The sequence below is a fragment of the Coccidioides immitis genome (genome assembly GCF_000149335.2).
Source record: "Coccidioides immitis RS genomic scaffold supercont3.5, whole genome shotgun sequence".
Classification (NCBI taxonomy): Eukaryota; Fungi; Ascomycota; class Eurotiomycetes; order Onygenales; family Onygenaceae; genus Coccidioides; species Coccidioides immitis.
This window is the reverse complement of record NW_004504307.1, coordinates 2,605,275-2,623,787: the sequence shown is the minus strand read 5'-3', so window position 1 is coordinate 2,623,787 and position 18,513 is coordinate 2,605,275. Positions and strand designations below refer to the sequence as shown.

Below are 18,513 nucleotides of genomic sequence, written 5' to 3'. Positions count from 1 at the left end.
GAAAGATTGTAGGTTGAGTGGAGGAATCTTTGGGGTTTTTATAGACCAGGGCAGCTCGCCTAGGCCTTGCCTGAATAGGAAAGTACGAGATTTTCACTCTCGTTGTTGCCTGAAGCTCACTCCTGCCTATGGAATCATTTCACTTTGAACCGCAATTCCAAGGGAAAAGTGAATTGAAAAGGTGCGTTGGAGCTTGGTCGAGTGAAGTCGACTGGAACGTCTTGGCCCGATGACATAAAGTACGAGCCTCCTGGTGAAGAAAGGAATAAGATGTACGGAGTACTCCATGCTGGGACGGTCAATCTGTTAGAGACGCCAGTCGTTTTATGACGGTTTCATGTCTGATTAGTGCCCGAATCGGAGTCAATAAAAGGGACCTCGATCCCGCTTCAATTCCAAACTATCCTATTGCGAATGCAGGTAAATATTTTCTTCTAGCTAGTTCTTATTAACAGCTCTGCCTTTGCCCTTTCGAGTATTCGAAGCCACGCTAGTCCCCGTGTTACCTGATGCTTGACTTACCGTCTCCCGGTTGTCAGAGGTTCCTGACGGGCCAACCGACCCTGATCGAGCTGGTCACCTAAGTAGCCTTGGAAAGCAGCTCGGCAGACGATTTGAGCGGACTGGGTCGATGGAGGATCTCAACCGTGCTGTTGATGTCGCCGACATGGCAGTCAAAGCTACTCCGCAGGACCCACCCTAATCGAGCTATTTACTTAAATAGCCTCAGAAAGCTGCTCGGGAGACGATTTATGCGGACTGGGTCAATGGATGATCTCAACCGTGCCCTCTCATATTTCAAGAAAAGCTGGGCTTGCTGCAGTTCCGCTCCATCTATACGTATTTCCTCGGCTCAGTTCGCAGCCATTATTCTTACCACCCAGTTGAATTGGGAAGACTCAAGTGTGTTACTTCAGGGTGCTGTGGAACTTCTTCCGTTTGTGAGCGTCCGCTCACTTGAACATACTGACAAGCAGCATATGCTCGCACAATTCACGGGTCTGGCCTCTGCAGCTGCCGCCGCTGCTCTGAAAGCTGGGAAATCTGCCTCCCAAGCTTTACGGCTTCTCGAGTTGGGTCGCGACATCATCGCTGGCCTGCTGATGGAGATGCGTGGAGATATCACGGACTTAAAAGAGCAGTACCCTCATCTCGCAGACGAATTTATACATCTTCGTGAAGAGCTCGACTCGCCAGTAGATGAGATGATCTCTTCGGCCCTTACCAATGGTAGAGCCTCGATTGATTCACGGGTGAAGCGACGCTACGAAGCAGACCAGAGGTTTGAAGAGCTAATCAAAGAGATTCGTACTCAACCCAAATTCTGTAACTTTCTACTTCCACCTAGTGCAGAGGGGATGATGGCGGCTGCTAAGCCAGATCCGATTATCGTCATCAATATGAGCGCTCATCGCTGTGATTCGTTCCTCGTTGAGCGTGACCAGATCAGGGCCTTGGAGCTACCTGATCTGAATCTAGAAGATGTGCAAGAATGAGTTGACAAACTTCGATCTTCTCGTCTAGCGGAACCTTTACACATATCCAAACTGCTAGAATGGCTGTGGAACGTTGTCTCTCGCCCGAGCCTAGAGGCACTGGGCTTCGCAAATGCCCCAAAGGACGATTTTCCCCGAGTCTGGTGGATTCCTACTGGGCCCCTCAGCCATCTGCCACTCCATGCTGCGGGACGCCACATGGACGGGTCATCTGAGACAGTGCTTGACAGGACTATGTCGTCGTATGCCTCGTCCATCAAGGCATTAATATATGGTCACCGACGCCACCGCTCGACACAATCTCAAAGCGACCATGGCGTCTTGGTCGCCATGCAGGAAACACCGGGCCTGGCTGCCAGCCAAACGCTTCCATATGCAGCAGTTGAAGTCGAGAATCTGAAAAAGTTCTGCCCAGAGCTTGGACTGAAGCCAATCTCACCAAGCCTGTGTAAGGCCGATGTTCTGGACTGCCTGCGGCAGTGTCAGATATTCCACTTTGCCGGCCACGGGCTTTCACATCCCACAGAGCCTTCACGAAGCTGTCTGCTTTTGGAGGATTGGGAAAGCAAGCCGTTGAGAGTCGGAGACCTTCGTGACCTTAATCTCCAGAAGAATCCTCCGTTTCTTGCCTATCTCTCGCCTTGTTCGACAGGGGCGAATGAGGTGTACACGCTTGTTGATGAGGGAATTCATCTCGTGAGCGCATTCCAGCCTGCAGGTTTCCGCCACGTCGTTGGAACACTCTGGGAAGTGTCAGACATCACTGCGTCGGTGCGGCAGAATATCTGTATGAGGCGATCCACGTTGAAGGGATGACAGAGAGCACAGTATGTCGAGGACTCCACCAAGCCATTCGAAAGCTGCGAGACGACGGGATCACAAGAGGAGAAAAAGCAAGAGATGCCAAACTACCAGATATGAAAGTACTGGGAAACTTCTTATGGGTTCCTTATATCCATTTCGGTGTTTGAAGATCGAGTATATACTACAATATTGAGTACTATATGATAAAAGAATATAAAAGTTAAGCCTCACTTGAAGCCTTATTGGGATTCTCTGTTTCATGGTGAAAGAGAAAAGCAACAAGCTTCGTCGAAGTTGGATTGTCGAGAGCCAAATTCTGGTCCAAGCGATTAAGCACAAAAATAGAGAAAATAGTTGTCATTTGTTTCTAGACCATTTTGACCCAAGTCCTCTCACAGACCTATACGATTCGATATATCGAAATGCCCGCCAGGGAGATACGATCCAGTACCGCGAATCTTGCAGAATTCTTACGGACTGGCTCGAACTTGCTGGAATTCCAGAGTGGGACGCGCCTCCTATTCAGATTAACTCTGCCAATCCGCCTGCCAATCCGCCTGCAAACATGCCTGCCGACTTGTCTGCCGACTTGCCTGCCAATTCCCCTACGGTCCCAATGGTCGATCCAGCTATAACAGCAAACCAAAGACGATCCCCGTCGCCAGGGTTGTGCCTCATTTGTCAACAGCAAGCTGCAGGGAGTCGCCCCGCTTGCCGGGTTTGTCACGTTGAGTTCCATACAGAGTGCTTGGATATATGGGGCAATCAGCCGAATAATATATCGAGGCTTGGACGACATGGTGTAGCATGTCCACATTGGTAAGTCCCAATTAGGCTTAGCGTGAATATTTTAACCATCAACACCAACACCTCCAACACCTCCGACACCTCCGACACTGAGCTGAGCCGGTTACTAGAAGAGGTCACAAGGAAAAAATTAAAATTATCGAATGGCAGATTTGACTGCGTGGGTAGCGCAAGACAAGAACCGTTGCGCCATGCACCATGGCCCAACGCTGCCAACATTAGATGAGTCGATGGTATCGTGAAGGGCAATTTCTTCATTCTTACATGAAGGCAGCGTATTTCTCGGTGATATCGAACACGTCAGGAGTCCAGCAAAACATAGACAGACCCAAGTGACTGGGTAACTAATGCTCCCCGCTTGACTCGGATAAAGCACTCCGCCCCCAGGGCCATTTGATGGCATATTTTTCAAAAATCGCTTGAGCGGATGGGATCCCTGATTCGGGTGTTCATCCATGTTGGATGTCGTTGATTTAAGCCTTTTTAGACTCATTAATGCCAAGCCCCAGAAAAGCTAGTTGTTCGGGAAATCATGCAGGTTGCCCACCAGTCAATTAGTTGTGACAAAATTAGTTCCGATTTTTGGGAGGTGGTCTTGGCATCACCACACCATGGCGCTCCGGGAAGTTCTCGAGAAAATAATGGATTTATCGCGTGTTTTTTTTTAACAATATCGTCTATGTGGATGTAATAGAGGAGGCCTAGGAGTAGTACTACGCAAAAATACAGAGTAAACAGTGAGGTCTACCGGTCAGCTCGGCGGGTAAACACAGTAGAAAGCGTGAGTCTACTCTACGGGAGACGGACGTCTCGAACTTGTGTTCTCTTGTTGTTTCTCAAAGACACAGTCCATGAAGCCCTGCGTGACCATCCCTTTTCGAGGGCCATTCCTGCACACTCATTCTCGACGGGCACGTTAACGCTTTTGACGGGCGTAGGCATTGTGAGTATTCCCAGCGGAGTCGTGGCATTCTAGTAATTAGGCGTAAATTTAACGGATTTCAGAGGCTCGATTGCAGAGAAGCACGTCCGCGGTGAGACGACCAGAAAAACATACTGTAGCACACTGCTCACGTTACAGAGCGGATTGAAACAGTATATAAACTCGGTTGCTGTGGTTCATTTCAATGCTTCCAACAATTGGTTTCCCATCCGGTAAATCACCATGGGTGGTAACAGCCTCGCCATTTCGAAATTGATGCGCAAAATGTGAGCTGCAGCGACCTCGGCATCCGCCATTACTAACACTAGCAGGGTTCGCGCCCTTGCCGCTGAAGAAAGAGATCACGAGGCAGGTCGGGCTGTCAGCCAACATCGATGCTCCCGGTGTGGCAAGGCACGATCGTCAAAATTCCATGCTCGACATCCCATCGCTCCCGGAAAGCACGTGGAGGCTGGCGTCTGCTCTCGGAGAGGATGTACAGAGACGATTTCGTCGTGGAGCAAAGTGATTGCCATTCACATCCACCATCACTATTATTACAACACGAATGCCAATGAGAGGCGTTGCAATGGGGACTTCACAGACACTAGTAAGTAATATCATCAACGACGATTTGGCGGAGCTCCCGGCCTAATTAAAGCGTACCTATCATTGGCACCCCATTTTCCCGTTTGGTCCTATATAAGCAATGATAAAGCTTGTACTGTACAATACAGTACTAAAACATGATAACAGCATTTTGCTTGGGAGCATTACTTCTGGTCGACACCTTCGTACTGTCTTGTGCTGTATGTGGTGTACTGTATGTGCAGTACATATACAGTAGATTCTGGATATGGAATTCTTACACAGTATGGCCATCAGCAGCAAGGTTGGGTACTGTGAATGAATTGAAGTACGGAGTACAGTACACAGTTAAATAATCAGATGATAAATTGGACGCACCCGTTTCACTGAGTTCGAATTACCGAGAAAGACGATGGTAAAGCAAACAGAGCAAACGTCACTCCCTCTATGACCCCAGGAACGATCCCTAACTAAGCCCCCAGACAGTGGCCTCCAGAGCGAAGTCTGCGGTCTGCAGAACCATTCTACCCCGGAGTGGCAATGCTTTAACCGACCCCCGGAGCGACTCCCTAAGTGACACCCAGAGCAAGCCCTCAGGCTGGCCTCAGCGATCTCTAGAATGGCTCCCTCCAGCACCGCGCAATCGTTGAGTATTGGTGGATACGAAGTGTGCGAGAGGTTGATAAAATCAACTGCAGTATGGTCTGAACCGACGAAAGAAGCAACGGTTCGGTTTAGCGAATCTGTCGGTAGTGGGCGGTTCGTCAAACCACCCACTTCCTAACATGCCGTCACCTGTTCGTCCCAAATTTATATTTCGCGGGTACACACTCGTATAGACTACCATCGCCTTGCAATTATTTGCGGTAAGTCTGACTTGCTCTTCCAACCCGCCGTGTGTCGTAAGAAAGTGGTCTCTCCAACCGCTGCCATGAAGTTAAGTCGGCAGGTATCCATTGCTTTTGTGCATTTATCGAAGCCCCATCGGACGTGTAGGTCCGCTTGAAGAGCCCCTCGCGACACACCACCACCCGCACCGCGGCGAAGTAACTTTCGGACTTTCACTTCATGGCCTATGAATTCGACTATCTGAGCTGGTTCGAGTACGCCTGACGTTTCAACCAGAACAGCAGACAATGTCCGTAGATAAAACGGATCATGGCATTAAGTGCAGGTGTTTTCTGATGCCCCGCGCCCCGGAGCGCTCTAGGTAAATCTAACAACAGTTAGAAACAGGCTGACTTGTAAGAGAGCGGGAGAATTATCCTATCCTACCATTTTGGCATTTTCCTTGGACACCGAGCTCACTTAACGGTGTTGACGCTGTCCTTCGCGTCACCAAGCTGTCAAATAGCTTGCATCCTTCTCTTAATCAACAGCACGGCCAAGATTCTTGTTCCAATAATCAACGGCTCGAGCGCCTGAAATGAATCAGGCAGAGCCCCAAAGGGCAGCGCCAACGCTCAAAGTGATGATGATCATGGAGAAATTATTATTATTATTCATTATAGTTTTGTGCAGTCTGGGACTATGAAGACTACCTGCTGCACTTTATCAGCTGGATTTACCTAACATACAAAAGAATGACTAAAGATATAGTCATAGAACAGAAAACAAAACAACAGGTTCAAAAAGAATAATAAAACCAGCATTCAACTCAGGGCCAGAATTCACCGCCCACTCCTTACCTGACGCGCAGGAGCGGGACGCACAGCAAGGTTTCGCGAGTCTTTGATATCTTGAGGGGATGGAAGGCGGGTAGTATCCCCTGCAGCATCACTGAACCACCACTTCATGAGCAGTATCCAATTCTGAAGGCCCTCGCTCCCGATGTCGTAAATCGGACTTTTTTGAATGCAGAGGTGTTTTCCGTCAAAGTAGCCTATAAGGATGCGAGCCTGCCCACCATAGACGGACAGGACTTCAACCTATGCGAATCATAGATAGGTCAGCACGGAAGCCGTGGAGAAGTCTCACATCAGGGAAAAGAGAATTAAGAATGGGGTCAACCCACCGGAAAGACTTCATGTTGCTGGTAGTAATACAGACTCATTCTCCAACGCATGATAACAAGGATTGGGAGAATTTCACTTCGTTTCAGCTCCTCGTCGGGCTCTACATCCTGTATGACTACACATTTGCAGTGCGGATACATCTCGGAAGCTGTTTGGATCCGATTGGTTGTGATCCAGGTGTATTCTGCTCCGTCCAGTTTAGCATACTCAGTCAGGCTGAGGCGTGGTTTTTCTCGGTAGCATTGGATGACGCTGTTCAGACAGGGGTTGGTTAAATGATCGCAATGTTAAAGCGACAGCAGACTTGGATGAAATGCGCAAGGTCAAGAGACTCACTAATCTCGCTGCCATTGCGTGTGACTGTGATCATCGCGCCACAGCATTCCCACAATGGTTGAAAGATTCGAAAGCTTGGCCAGCACGGCGTCGTTACTGTCCGACCTATCTTCCTCGTCCTTATTGTCACTGTTCGCAAATGGATGGAAGGAGCCAAATGACCTAGAGTTATACTCGCTTTTTGGGAGCGGTCGATAGTAGTTGATGCTACCGGACGGTCGCTTGAGGTCCAAGGGTAGCAATTTGATTCCCAGTTTTTCAAGGTAGCTATTTGGGATGGAGCGCTTGAACGTATTGACTGTCTCGTACATCGATCTTAGGTGCTTGACCATAACCTTTTTCTTTTCAATGGCCTCGGGGTGAGTGATCTTAGGCTTTGCTTCTTTTCGCGCCATATTGGGTTGGAAGAAGCCGGAGCAACGAGCGACGGAGCGATTAAGAGCAAGAAACGACGTCCGAGAGTTTGACGTACTAATTTATCAAAGTGAAGTTGTCTTGGAGAAGAGGAAGAGGCGATTGTTGAACCTAAGAGTTTGGTTTTGGACGGGTTGTTGTGTCTATTTAACCTGTGCTTGAGGCAACAGCCAAGAAACCACAATGAGGAGCTGGCTTTCAGATGAACTGACTTGACGAGTCTGGTGAACAACAATACTGTGTATTACCCGCCGTTGCAAACCCTTGCACGGTAAGCTCCCCCCTTGATGTGCCAGGGAGGAGGTATCTTGAGAGCTGATATGCTGAACTACCCGGGCTCTTTGTCCTAGATCACAGTACGGAGTACGCCTGGGCCAATCGTTGCCCGGCGGCTAGGCACAGTACCTTCCACCTCCTTGGGGCACATCATTGGGAGCCAGTTTGTGAACTCCCACTGCATTAAAGCCGGAAGCAGGGTGCTTGGTTCGCGAAGTATTGGCTCTTATCAAAAGATGGCCTGTGCCCTCTCTACGCGCTTTGCCGCTGCGCCGCACCCAAAAAGAGGGCAACGAAATCCTGACACCTAACTACAGTACGTGGTCTTCCTTGACGGCGCCTAACTACGGTTACAGTAGCCATAACCACTAACTTGAACTAGAGGGGCTAATTACGGCACAGCGAGGACCGTGGGGGCGATGCCAGCGTGTGCACCACTCGCACAAAGGCAACTTGGAGCAGCAGCGGATTCGATAACTTAGGCTTAATGCACGCTGCGCTGCCGACACCGCTCCGTCCATAGGTTCCGTGTAGTTTGAAGGATTCCATGCTAATATGGGCGCTTACTGCGTACACGGGAGTTCCTATTTCCTTTGCCAATGGATTGACTGTTGGCTATGGATTCAGATACAGTTACAGTGACAATTGGTTCGCTTGGTTGACGCAAGGGTACTGTATGTGCATACAGCGCGAGCCCTCAGCAGTCAATCCGCACAGCGCATCTCCCCGAATCTTGTCTTCTGTTGCTGCCTGGCGGTTGACTACCTTTCGTCTGCCGTGTGCCCGGGGATGAAGCAGAAGGGACCAGATAGCAAAAATAACTATGCCGTCTACCAATGCGATGCGGCATCTAGACGCCAAATTACGACAGGGGCGATGTGCTGCCCCAGCATGGTTTGAGAAGAGTTATCTAAAGAGCTCAATGCCCCCCTCTTGTTCGTGCAAACACTTGAACTCAAGCATCCTGATCCATTGATTCGAAATCCCTCGACTGACTGCTCTAATTATACCTTTCGTCTCATGCCCCCTTCTTATTCGTGCAGGAACAGCTTAAACGTCCTTATCTTTTGATTTGAAATCTCTTGACTGACTGCTTTTATTATACCTTTCCTGTCCTTCCCTCCATTCTGCCCACTGTGATCAATATGGCAGCCCGTCAACCACAAAGGCCTACAGACATTCAACGAAGCATCGAAGACGCAGAGGATTTTCGGCTTAAAGAACTATCCCAATATCCCTCCGGGTTGAGCATTTACGAGGTTGGAACCTACAACTCCGCCTCCAAAATCGAGTTGAAGCAGTTTTTAGCTCTCCATGCCATTTGGATCGATGTTCGCAGAGAGGATTTTGATCCAGAGGTTTGGGGAATTAAGGACGTGGATAAGGCTGAACAAAAACTGCATACACAGTTGTAGGAAACCTTTTTAAAAGAGATCCTCCCGGCAAAGGAACTGCTCCCTGTTCCCAACCTGGGAAGTTGGAGTTTTGTTTGGTATTATATCCAGGTAGTTCTAAACTTGCAACAGAACGTTGACGAGGAGGACGAACCGAAACTTGCTTTTTCCCCAATCGCCGGCAGGACAAGGGGGAAGCTGCAGGAGAAAAGAGACCGCGAACTACGTGCCCTTTATGCACAATCGCCCTGCCCACCCGGCCGTGGTGAACTAGGACCACCGTCAGACCCGGATACCAGCATGCAGGAATCATCCTTTGACGACGAGCTGTTGACTATGTCTATCGAGCCCGCGGGGTCGAATCCAGGAGATACAGAGACAGATTCAGACACGGATCCAAACTATGAAGAGTTACCCAAATTCAACCGTCTCGGTGACGAACAAATCGTGAATACGGCCTTGATCGGTTTGCTAAACGTCCTGACCTTTTCGGTCCCTGGCATTCAGGCGCATTGGTCTCTTCAACGCAAAGCATTCAAATTCGGAGAAGGCGACACTACGTTATACGAGGCCCGAACCGACGGTCATTTATTCACTGGCGCGGAGCCTCTCGCCTCCAAAATCATTGTGGAGGTGAAGAGGAAACCTCGTGCCTGGATTCCAGAAGTTTCCATGCAAGAGACCGCTCAGATGGTGGCTTGGATATTCACGGAGCCAGACGAGCACCAACAATTTCGAATTGGTCCTGAGTAAGCCGCTCTGTGTGCGCCTTCTATACAGGGTAAATGTTCTAATTAGATTTGCACTATAGGACTGTTTACAGGCGCTTTCTGATCTCTCAGGATCGAGACGAAATCTACTTGATCGTCGCCGAGTACGACTCGGAATATATTCGTTACTTACGCGAACCCAGCTACACCTCGAACCCACCTTTCATGAAAATGTTTCTCTGTGGACCTTGGAGAGTGTGGAAACAGTCCCATATCAGAGAGCTTGGGCCAATCCTGCTTGCGATGACGACCCAACTCGGATGTTAAGGCTTGCAGATAAGTTGCTACTCCCGTGCGTTCCCCGTAGAAATAGCCCCTGAACGACGGACAGGATAGGAAGTACTTGCAACGGGGCTCGATTGTTTCTGCTACTTATTCCGTACTTACTCCAAGTCTTTGCACCTAATAAGAGACACTGTTAAGGGCTAGCTGTTGAACAGATAGTACGGAGCAGCTGCTGGGTCGTTTTGTTCCTTTCATGGTTACTAATTTATTCATGCTTTGTTTGTTTTCTTAGTACCTGAGTCTGGCTAGTATCGAACCTGTACAGGACATACACGTCGAAGTATTGTTTCTTGAGACTCCTCAGCCAATGTCATCAAATCTGTCCGTGCTAGTTTCAACATCCACCCCCTATAGGTACTCCAACAAGTTCGAACTGACGCAGAGAACTCATACCGTACATCTTGTACGAAACCTAATAGCCATTCAACGAAAACATATCTCCACTGGCGCCATCCATCGTACTCGGGTGAGCAAAGGTGGCGTTGCGGGAAAGTCCCACATCATACGTACCCCCCATCTCAAGGACCGCAGACAGGGCAGCGTGGAGCATCTTGTTCTGTCGTTCAAGAAAAACAATCTTGTCCTGGAGTTGCTGAACCAAAGCAGCCTCGGTGCGGGACGAATTGGTGGACAGGCCAGGTGACGTCGAGTTAATGTTTCTGCACTGCTCGAGTGAGCCACGGGTCGAGGGGCGCGACGAGAGGTACTGCCGATGGTGGTGGTAGTGGTGATGCTCGTTCGCCTGATGACCGTCCCTCTCATTTTTGCGGTAATTGATTGGAGAGGCGGCGTACGCGTCTGTGCTTTGGGTGTCGCGTCGGTTGCGTCGTTCGGAATTTCCAGAGCGCGAAGCACCGCCGCAATAGGCGTAGACTCCCTTTTCGTCATCTGAGGAGGGGAGAGACGGGGTGACTGGGCGCGTTGATGTCGACCGTGTCCAAAGAGGTGCGTGCCACGGCGGCTTTGCTTTGACGCGATTAGAGCGACGATTGAGAGTCCCTGAAACTTGGGGTTCCAGATTTCTTTGCTCTCATTGAGCCAGCCGGAGTTCCTGGAGTTCGGATCTGCTCGAAGCCCTTCTGCTCATGGTTGGAGTGTCTGGAGCACTTGCCTGGTGCTTTGTCTCCTCCTCTCCCTTTGCTTTGGGTGTCTTATCTGGTGAAGCTGAGGGGGCATCACGGTGGAGCGGCTGTTGTGGCAACGGCATTTTGGGAGGCTCACCAGGATGGTTGCGCGTAGTATTGTTGGATGGATGAGCCATAACAGTGGTTGTAGCATCGTCTCGACGCATTGGTGTTGTCTTGGGACTGATTTCACCATTGTGGATGCTCACTTTGTCCTCCTTTTCGTTGTCCTCGAGGTTCAGATTCTTTGACGCGTTTTCTGCAGCTTCTGTAGCGGTTGCCATGGTGTCAATTCATAGGGAGGGCACCGACCGAGGCTCACTAGCACAGCGTTCTGGCTCTTGTGCGTGGGCTGAAGGATCGAGGGGAGCTGTAGAAGCTGTGGATAGACTGCTCATTTGTGCAAAGGCATTCCCACGCCACGGGCTCATGACATCGGGGTTGAAGATCTTGTAGCGTGAGGGGCGAAGGGTCAGCTTGGAGGGCCACAACGAATGTTTTGACTGAGCTTTCTTGAGTTCCGGGCCCTGGTGATGCGGTGCAGAGCTTGCCGAGACTGGTTTGTTTGGGGAGTTCACAGAATTACTGCTACCAGTCCGTGATTTGGCCATGGTGAATGAAGGTGACGCGGGAGTTGTTCGGGCAGATAGGTGCCATCCTAAACCCCGAGTCTCGTGGCTCTTACTAACAAATGAAACCTTCGAATAGTAGTGCTTGTGAGGATATCCGCCGTCATTTCCCCGGTGCGGACGTATTCCAATCGAACCTTGCTGCCTGCGATCGCTTCCCTTATAATATGAAACCGAATATCGATATGCTTCAATCGTCTGGATGATGCGGCGTCGCGAGGGGCGTTTGCTGAGTGGATAGCTCCCTGGTTGTCTCCATAGATGTAGATCATGGATATATGCGGTAGTAGGCTGTTTGGGCGGACGTTTTTCTAATCTGATGTTCTTCTTGTTTCGTACAAAATCCTTCGTATGGGGCTTGTGCAGCTCATGCAGCTCGTGTAGCAGCTTAGTTGGGTGCGCGTAGAGCGATCTCATCTGATATTTTTCATTCGATCAGGATGCCTCAAAGAGGTTGAGTTCGGGGACTTAAATCGCGAAGTTTGAACCGATCATGGGATTGAGAATCAACTGCGTCAACGGCAGCTGGGTCCCCTGCAAAGCCTATATCATCGACGTATAGTAAAATCGCCTTGGAGCTGTTCTTATCACGGGCGCTGAACCACAGCCGATTTGACAAGATAGATATATAGTTCAAATACTCAAATAGAACTCACGAGTAACCTTCCATAACATGGAGCTTCAGCCAGAATTCCGCTTGGGAATCTGCTTGCTGGTAAAGATAATTACCGCTTTCGGAAATCAGCAAAGCTTCAACGCCTTCCATGGCGGCTTGATCTGATCTGAAGCGATAAGCTATAGTCCTAATATTGGGGGGATGCAGTACCCGGGCGAAATAAGTGGTGTCCGGCAACTACGTTCAACGCACTACAGGCATCCCCTTCAGTTCGCGCTCAATTGCTCACTTAACTACCGCCTCAAAGCCATGGTTACCGACACGTTGTCCCTCCAGGCTCACCGCAAGAGCCACCTCTGGGCAATCATTAGCAGCGGTCACCACGCTCAACCGGACTAGCGCACCGTGAACGCCCACAACAGAGGCTTCTCAGGATTGCCTCTTGAAGCATATAACTAAGGATTTGTTTGCGCGGTTTGCACTCCGGAGTGTACAATTAGCCACCACATTTCACTCAAACTAGGATGTGTACGTTTAGCGTACGGATACTTGGAGTAATTTAGCGGCTTGGCAAAGGCGTGTAGCATTTACTACGGAGGGTGTATAGATATCCGCACTCGAAGGTCCGAGGTACCGACTTGATCAGGGTCACCTAGTGACGTGCGTCCCATTTATCCGCTGAAGTCAACCACTATACTATGTATATATAGTATAGTGTAGTGCAACCGTATGGAAGAGCCGAGGAGTTCCAGCATCACGTCTGACACGATTGCTATCCAGAGGTGCTAAGGGACCGTAGGGAGCGGGCGTCTCTAAATTATATAGGCCATTGAAAAGGGGATTATATCTCTTCTGGTATATCTACTCAACTAATCGAAGGAGGGTGCGTACAGTCCTGTGATCTGTGTTGTAAGGACTGTCGCGATGCTCTGCGGTTGGGATTATTACTCTACTCTGACATGTGTTACTGAAACATAATGAACATAGAAACAGTAAGCTGGCCAGGATGTGAAAAGCTCGTGTTTCATGCAACCCAGATTAGCAAGTTTACAGATCCTGCCTTGCTAAACATTTAACCGACACCCGCGAAAACGCCATTTACGGGTATCCAGGATGTGTCTCTTGAATTCCATCGTACTGGACGGGACAAACACTGCACCCTTCATCTTGCAGAGGCCGCATGGCTTCGTACCAGATGAATATGCCTCCAGCTCGTTTCGATGCACATTTTTCTCAACATGATCCCACACCTTGTTGAGCCTATCCCAAATCTTGAACCGATCTCCATCGGGTAAACTTTCATCAGCCATGCAAAAAGGACAAGTCAACGGATGCATTTCTACCGGGGTAGCGCGTTTTGCAGGTATAACAATAGCAACTGCGACGGATACAGAACCAGGTTTAGGAGCCTGAAGCTGGGCGAGGTGCTGCTTTTTGTGTTTTCCTGGGCGCCGTGGCTCCTTTCGACGCTGCAAGCCGATCCACAATCTGAGGCACGCTAGCCGAGAACCTTCATCCCCAGCAGGCCTTACGCCCCACTGCTGGATGAGTTCTACGAGTCGTTCTCGTTCAGGAATCTGAAGTACAGGTAAGGGTGGGGGTATAGGGCGAGTCGGATTCACTTCGGCGGTGCCTTTCAGGTACCGGTTCATTCGTTCAGTGCCTGCACTGCGAAAGTGGCGGTCTCTTGCCACCCTCATCAGCTCCGTGCGAAGCCGTTCTTTTTCGCGCTGCAGTTTGGCCTTCATGTTCTTCCACTCATTGTACAATGGGGTTTTTCCTTTCGCTGCGAGCATATTTGGAAATCCAAGCGTTTTGATTGCTTCTAGTAGTTCTGCCTTTTTATCACTCAATTCCGTAAGCGTTGGGTCATTATCAAAATGGCCCTGTAGATCGTCCGGAAGTTCTGTCGGGGCCGTGATGTCCGCGTCGAGCAACAGCCCATGAGCTGCTCGCTGAACGGCCTCGTCGGACGGGAACTCCAGAGCCGCAGCCTGCAGGTCAAACCGGATGACCGTGTCCAAGTAGTATTTCACGGCGGTTGAATCGTGATCTGTGTTGCAGGGAGTGTTGTGGGGAGTGTTGCAGAGAGTGTTGCAGGGAGAATTATGACAAAATTTGGAGGAAAGGAAACAGCTGGCCACCAGAGAGTGTAAATTGAGGGATTTGGGATGAGGGGGTGCCCATGGTTTGAAATTCACAGAAAATGTAGGATTGAATGGGGCAGGAGGTGGCATATTCCAGAAGAGTGGACACAGAGATGATCAGAAAACTGGAAGAAGGTCAGGAATGCAAATCAACAGAAGAGTGTGTAGTGGGAAATCTGAGAGACACCAAAAAATCTGAGACAGCACTAGTCAGCCTTCTTATAATGGTGCTCAGCCTGTCAACACACTTGCTTCACCACCACCCCCAGAAAAGTGACAGAGAGAATCCCTTAGTTTCTTGAATCTTACTTCAGAATGTTGACATGTTCATTCCTGTCAAAATTGTGGCCTGGAAACAAACACTCTTGGTGCTCTATACTAATCTTATTTGATTATCACAATGTCTAAAGATTATATGTCTTACCTGTGCTTCTTAATACAGCTCTTCTAAGCAGGCTCAGAGGCACATCCTGCTCCTGCAGTGAAAGCAATGCAGTAATTTTGTCATTGTTAGAAGAACAAAAGCAGGAGTCTGAAAAGTCAGTCTTGATGGGTCTGGAGTGGGTCAGAGAATGTAGATCTGGGATACTGAATCCAGCTGACATGCTGGCTTGGAATACATGCCAGTCAGTCATCTTCAGAGCTTCCAATACTGAATGTAGCTCTTTTTCACTCAGAGCCTCATGGGCCAGGGGTGTCTCAAGAATCAGAGTGAAAGAGCAGAGAGGTCATGAAAGAAAAGAATAAGAGAAGATAAAAATTAAAAGCAGACAGTAGTTAATATCAGCCTGCTGTCTAGAGTTGCCAATCAGACAACAGAATGAAAACTATCATAACATGGCTGCAAAACTCTAGCAAGCAAGATAACATCACAAGAGAGACAACAGTGATCTAGAAATCAATAAAGCAACACAGACTGTCCAGGTCCATCAGACAGATGTTCAGTGACTCCAGAACACAGATAAAAAAAGAGGGACAGTCAGATAACACAGCATCATCTCTGCAGGGTGACAGAGACAGTGTATCTGGGCATGGGAAACAGGACACAGGACAAGAGAGAAAGAGGATGAGAAAGTGTGTCATCATTCAAGGGAGTGAGGTCAGGTTTATATAGATCACCTGGCAACATTGGAGTGGTGTGAGATGCTGCCAAAAGCAGCAAGCCAGGCGCCATCCCCAAAGCAGCAACAGCCATGCCACAACAGGCATAGTGCACATTGCGGACCAATGGCAGGCCTGATCGCCGGGCTGGGCGCCCCACTAACTGACACAACGTATACGAAGTTTATTATAACTGTACTCCGTATAGTATCTTCATTTTATAATGATGAGACATAAACTTGTTAAGATATAAGAGAGCAAAAAGTTGAGATTTGTATGTATATTTTGGTGTCTCGCTTGGGGTGGATTATGTTAGTTAACTAGCCAGGATTTTAGGATAGGCAGTCCACGAGTTCTGCGGCTAAGGCACTTCCTGTTGTCATTCTATATGTTGTTCATATGCGGAGTATAGTAATCAATTTCAACACACAGAAACATGTAATGCCCTGGGAGGCTCAAAAGGGAATTGAGATCACAGGAGATGTCGCGATAGTAACATGTAACATCCTAATTCAAGAGTAAACGCCAAGCTATTCTGCAAGCCATTTTCTTTCTGCCGAAGAATCAAAGTAGTCAAACAAACAGCAACTATGGATACAGGTGAGAACTCGAATATTAATCATCCTTATGCATCAGGCCCTTTCTCTCGGTTGAGTTCCTGGGTGATTCGTCGTCGGACCATCTGTCCTCTTCTCCGACAGCGAAATGGTCGGCATCAATTGAATGGCGAGCCTGTTGGGGATGGGACAAGGATTCTGCCGCAGCTGGCGCGGGTGAATGTTCCGCATGCGCACCACCAATGGGCCTGTTATTGGCATTACTACCAACGCGCTCTTCGTCATCCAGAGAGCTGGTAAGAGATCGAATTTCAAAACCGTCGTCGTCTTGTGCAATCTGTAATTTCATTAGGCTTCTTGGTTTTCGGTTGATTGACTCATAGACACGTACCTCGTCGCTCATGGCGAACCGCCTATTGTTCATCGTAGGTCTCCAGAGATATGCGATAAATGCAATGTCAAATAGATAAACAATATTGAGCCATCCGTCTAAGACGAACCATCTTGTCTTCCAATGCTCGGGGATATAGTCGACCACCCTTTTGCTTGCAAACAGGAAGGAGTTGATAAAGAAGAAGCCGAATATAACCATAATGCTACCAAGGATGCACCACCAGAGTTTCTTGTACATCATAGCTTTCACCCTTTGTTTTCTCTCGACTAAGTCTTTCATCGTTGCACTCAAGGAGTTCAGTGTCCATACGTAAAATGCGGTAAGCGTGGCAGCAAGAGGCAACACGACTAGTAGCACTAGTGGGCCGGCGCTCTCTGGCGCAATGGAGAGGCTGGCTACGGCGTAGATAACCCCGAAAACGAAATGACCGATGGCAAGGAAACGGACGTAAATCATTTTACGGCCGAGAGATGGCTTAACAACACCATAACCCATGCACACAATGAGCAGTAAGAAAAAGGAGAAAGAATTGCGCCCAGCGTTCAGGACCGCCACAATAAACATGAGCACCTTTGCCATCGCATTCATGCCATGTCTGTTTTGATAATCTGGGACCTAGTTAGCAGACAATAGGCAATATGCGTAGGAATATTACTCACCGTAGAACCCCCAAGTCATAAGCTGCTCGACTACCAAGAAGACAAGAATGGCTGTGATATAATTCTGCACCGGGACTGAGGCTATGGTTAGTTGCAGAGAATCTCGGGTCGATGGGTGCAAACTCACGAATATCATGACGATGCTGAACATATAAAAATGCCCAGAAACTATAAAGTATCAGTTAAGTGCGCTTCCCCGATCTCGTACAACGTAACTGACATTCCAATCACTGCGTAGAGGATTGTTAAACCACCATAAAAGGCCAATTTCGGGATCTGCGGCGCGGAGAGTTCCCCGTATGCATTTCTAAACGTGACAATGCCCTTGTAGTCGTCCCCTGTAAATGCATAGGTGCTAACACAATAAAATCCGGTTTTCTTAATGGGGTACTTTATCGGTTTCGCGCTCGTTAAATTCACCGCCATCGAGATTAGCGCCGACTGCGCGCGCGAAGTAGCATTGGGTTCGAGGATAAACGCTCCCAAGGACTGTTCGTCGCATAGTCCGGCTTCCACATTGTGACGGTCGCATATGGTCTCTTTTTGGAACTGTTTCAGGTTAATGGAAAACCCTCCCCGAGTAGCTACCCGAATCACTGGACGTCGATACCTTTTCCTTGTCACCTGGAGCGAATCGACCGATCAAGCCCTCATCCTTCCACTCGAAGATTATTAAGCTCATCAACGGACTTGGTTCTTTTGGCGGTAATTTCTCCAGCGCCACATGGATAAAGGGGTCCACGTCACCGCCCCAGGCCTTTTTACCGTACATACCAGAGCATTGCTGCCGGCGGCTGTCATCTTGATTCTACGGCATCAGTTATTAGCGACAAGCCTCAACTCAGGTCCTCATTTCCCTTACTAGCTCTACATCATTCGCGAGACCGTTGATCGCTAGCAACGCCGTCAGGAACCCCCAGAGCTGCCACCTCATTGTTATCTCCGCCTGAATCCGGTCGGCCCGTGAAAGGTAGCGTCAGAGGGAGGAATAGGGCGATGAAAAAAGAAAATTAGCGATGGTTTGACGGCATTGGATATGTATTATATATGCAAATGGAGTAAAGTATGTGTCACCTAGGCGGTCACCATCCTGCTTTATCCCTGAAGGTTTATTGTAAGGGACAGCTGTCGTGTGCAGGCACGGAGCAGTATGGGCTTGTCGCCGAGATTGTGCCTCAT

The 18,513-nt window shown here is 49.0% G+C and overlaps 7 protein-coding genes across 7 annotated transcripts; 3 read left to right on the top strand and 4 right to left on the bottom strand.

Annotated features, from left to right (window-relative positions):
- Positions 1 to 422: 422 nt before the first annotated feature.
- CIMG_13603 (uncharacterized protein) lies at positions 423 to 2,417 on the top strand (the record flags this gene model as incomplete). The annotated part of the gene is made up of 3 exons (XM_001239717.2): positions 423 to 1,437; positions 1,525 to 2,267; positions 2,316 to 2,417. The coding sequence occupies exons 1-3, from the start codon at positions 657 to 659 to the stop codon at positions 2,415 to 2,417; spliced, it is 1,626 nt and encodes a 541-aa protein (XP_001239718.2). The 5' UTR covers positions 423 to 656.
- Positions 2,418 to 2,589: 172 nt separating this feature from the next.
- Positions 2,590 to 3,481, bottom strand: CIMG_13602 (uncharacterized protein). Its single transcript, XM_004444836.1, has one exon. The coding sequence runs from the start codon at positions 3,115 to 3,117 to the stop codon at positions 2,701 to 2,703; it is 417 nt and encodes a 138-aa protein (XP_004444893.1). The 5' UTR covers positions 3,118 to 3,481; the 3' UTR covers positions 2,590 to 2,700.
- Positions 3,482 to 4,272: 791 nt separating this feature from the next.
- Positions 4,273 to 4,876, top strand: CIMG_09338 (uncharacterized protein; the record flags this gene model as incomplete). Its single annotated transcript, XM_001239716.2, has 3 exons — positions 4,273 to 4,316; positions 4,362 to 4,639; positions 4,767 to 4,876. The coding sequence occupies 3 exons, from the start codon at positions 4,273 to 4,275 to the stop codon at positions 4,874 to 4,876; spliced, it is 432 nt and encodes a 143-aa protein (XP_001239717.2).
- A 1,220-nt stretch (positions 4,877 to 6,096) lies between these two features.
- CIMG_09337 (uncharacterized protein) lies at positions 6,097 to 7,606 on the bottom strand. Its single transcript, XM_001239715.2, has 3 exons — positions 6,969 to 7,606; positions 6,632 to 6,884; positions 6,097 to 6,545 (listed from the first exon to the last, which is right to left on the bottom strand). The coding sequence occupies exons 1-3, from the start codon at positions 7,361 to 7,363 to the stop codon at positions 6,288 to 6,290; spliced, it is 906 nt and encodes a 301-aa protein (XP_001239716.2). The 5' UTR covers positions 7,364 to 7,606; the 3' UTR covers positions 6,097 to 6,287.
- Positions 7,607 to 8,803: 1,197 nt separating this feature from the next.
- CIMG_09336 (uncharacterized protein) lies at positions 8,804 to 10,339 on the top strand (the record flags this gene model as incomplete). Its single annotated transcript, XM_001239714.2, has 3 exons — positions 8,804 to 9,034; positions 9,074 to 9,801; positions 9,864 to 10,339. The coding sequence occupies 3 exons, from the start codon at positions 8,804 to 8,806 to the stop codon at positions 10,087 to 10,089; spliced, it is 1,185 nt and encodes a 394-aa protein (XP_001239715.2). The 3' UTR covers positions 10,090 to 10,339.
- A 3,201-nt stretch (positions 10,340 to 13,540) lies between these two features.
- Positions 13,541 to 14,713, bottom strand: CIMG_09334 (uncharacterized protein; the record flags this gene model as incomplete). The annotated part of the gene is made up of 1 exon (XM_001239712.2): positions 13,541 to 14,713. One exon carries the CDS (start codon positions 14,711 to 14,713, stop codon positions 13,541 to 13,543), a length of 1,173 nt encoding a protein of 390 aa, XP_001239713.2.
- A 1,394-nt stretch (positions 14,714 to 16,107) lies between these two features.
- CIMG_09333 (uncharacterized protein) lies at positions 16,108 to 18,428 on the bottom strand. Its single transcript, XM_001239711.2, has 7 exons — positions 18,197 to 18,428; positions 17,945 to 18,142; positions 17,555 to 17,883; positions 17,462 to 17,502; positions 17,335 to 17,409; positions 16,673 to 17,283; positions 16,108 to 16,618 (listed from the first exon to the last, which is right to left on the bottom strand). The coding sequence occupies exons 1-7, from the start codon at positions 18,266 to 18,268 to the stop codon at positions 16,340 to 16,342; spliced, it is 1,605 nt and encodes a 534-aa protein (XP_001239712.1). The 5' UTR covers positions 18,269 to 18,428; the 3' UTR covers positions 16,108 to 16,339.
- Positions 18,429 to 18,513: the final 85 nt, after the last annotated feature.

Coding starts and splice junctions, on each gene's coding strand:
- CIMG_13602 (XM_004444836.1), bottom strand. CDS start 3,117: ATGTGGACATGCTACACCATGTCGTCCAAGCCTCGATATATTATTCGG.
- CIMG_09337 (XM_001239715.2), bottom strand. CDS start 7,363: ATGGCGCGAAAAGAAGCAAAGCCTAAGATCACTCACCCCGAGGCCATT. Junction 6,885..6,968: donor ACGCAATGGCAGCGAGATTA/GTGAGTCTCTTG, acceptor CTGTCTGAACAG/CGTCATCCAATGCTACCGAG. Junction 6,546..6,631: donor AGCAACATGAAGTCTTTCCG/GTGGGTTGACCC, acceptor TGATTCGCATAG/GTTGAAGTCCTGTCCGTCTA.
- CIMG_09333 (XM_001239711.2), bottom strand. CDS start 18,268: ATGAGGTGGCAGCTCTGGGGGTTCCTGACGGCGTTGCTAGCGATCAAC. Junction 17,410..17,461: donor TCAGCATCGTCATGATATTC/GTGAGTTTGCAC, acceptor CCATAGCCTCAG/TCCCGGTGCAGAATTATATC. Junction 16,619..16,672: donor GGTTCGCCATGAGCGACGAG/GTACGTGTCTAT, acceptor ATGAAATTACAG/ATTGCACAAGACGACGACGG.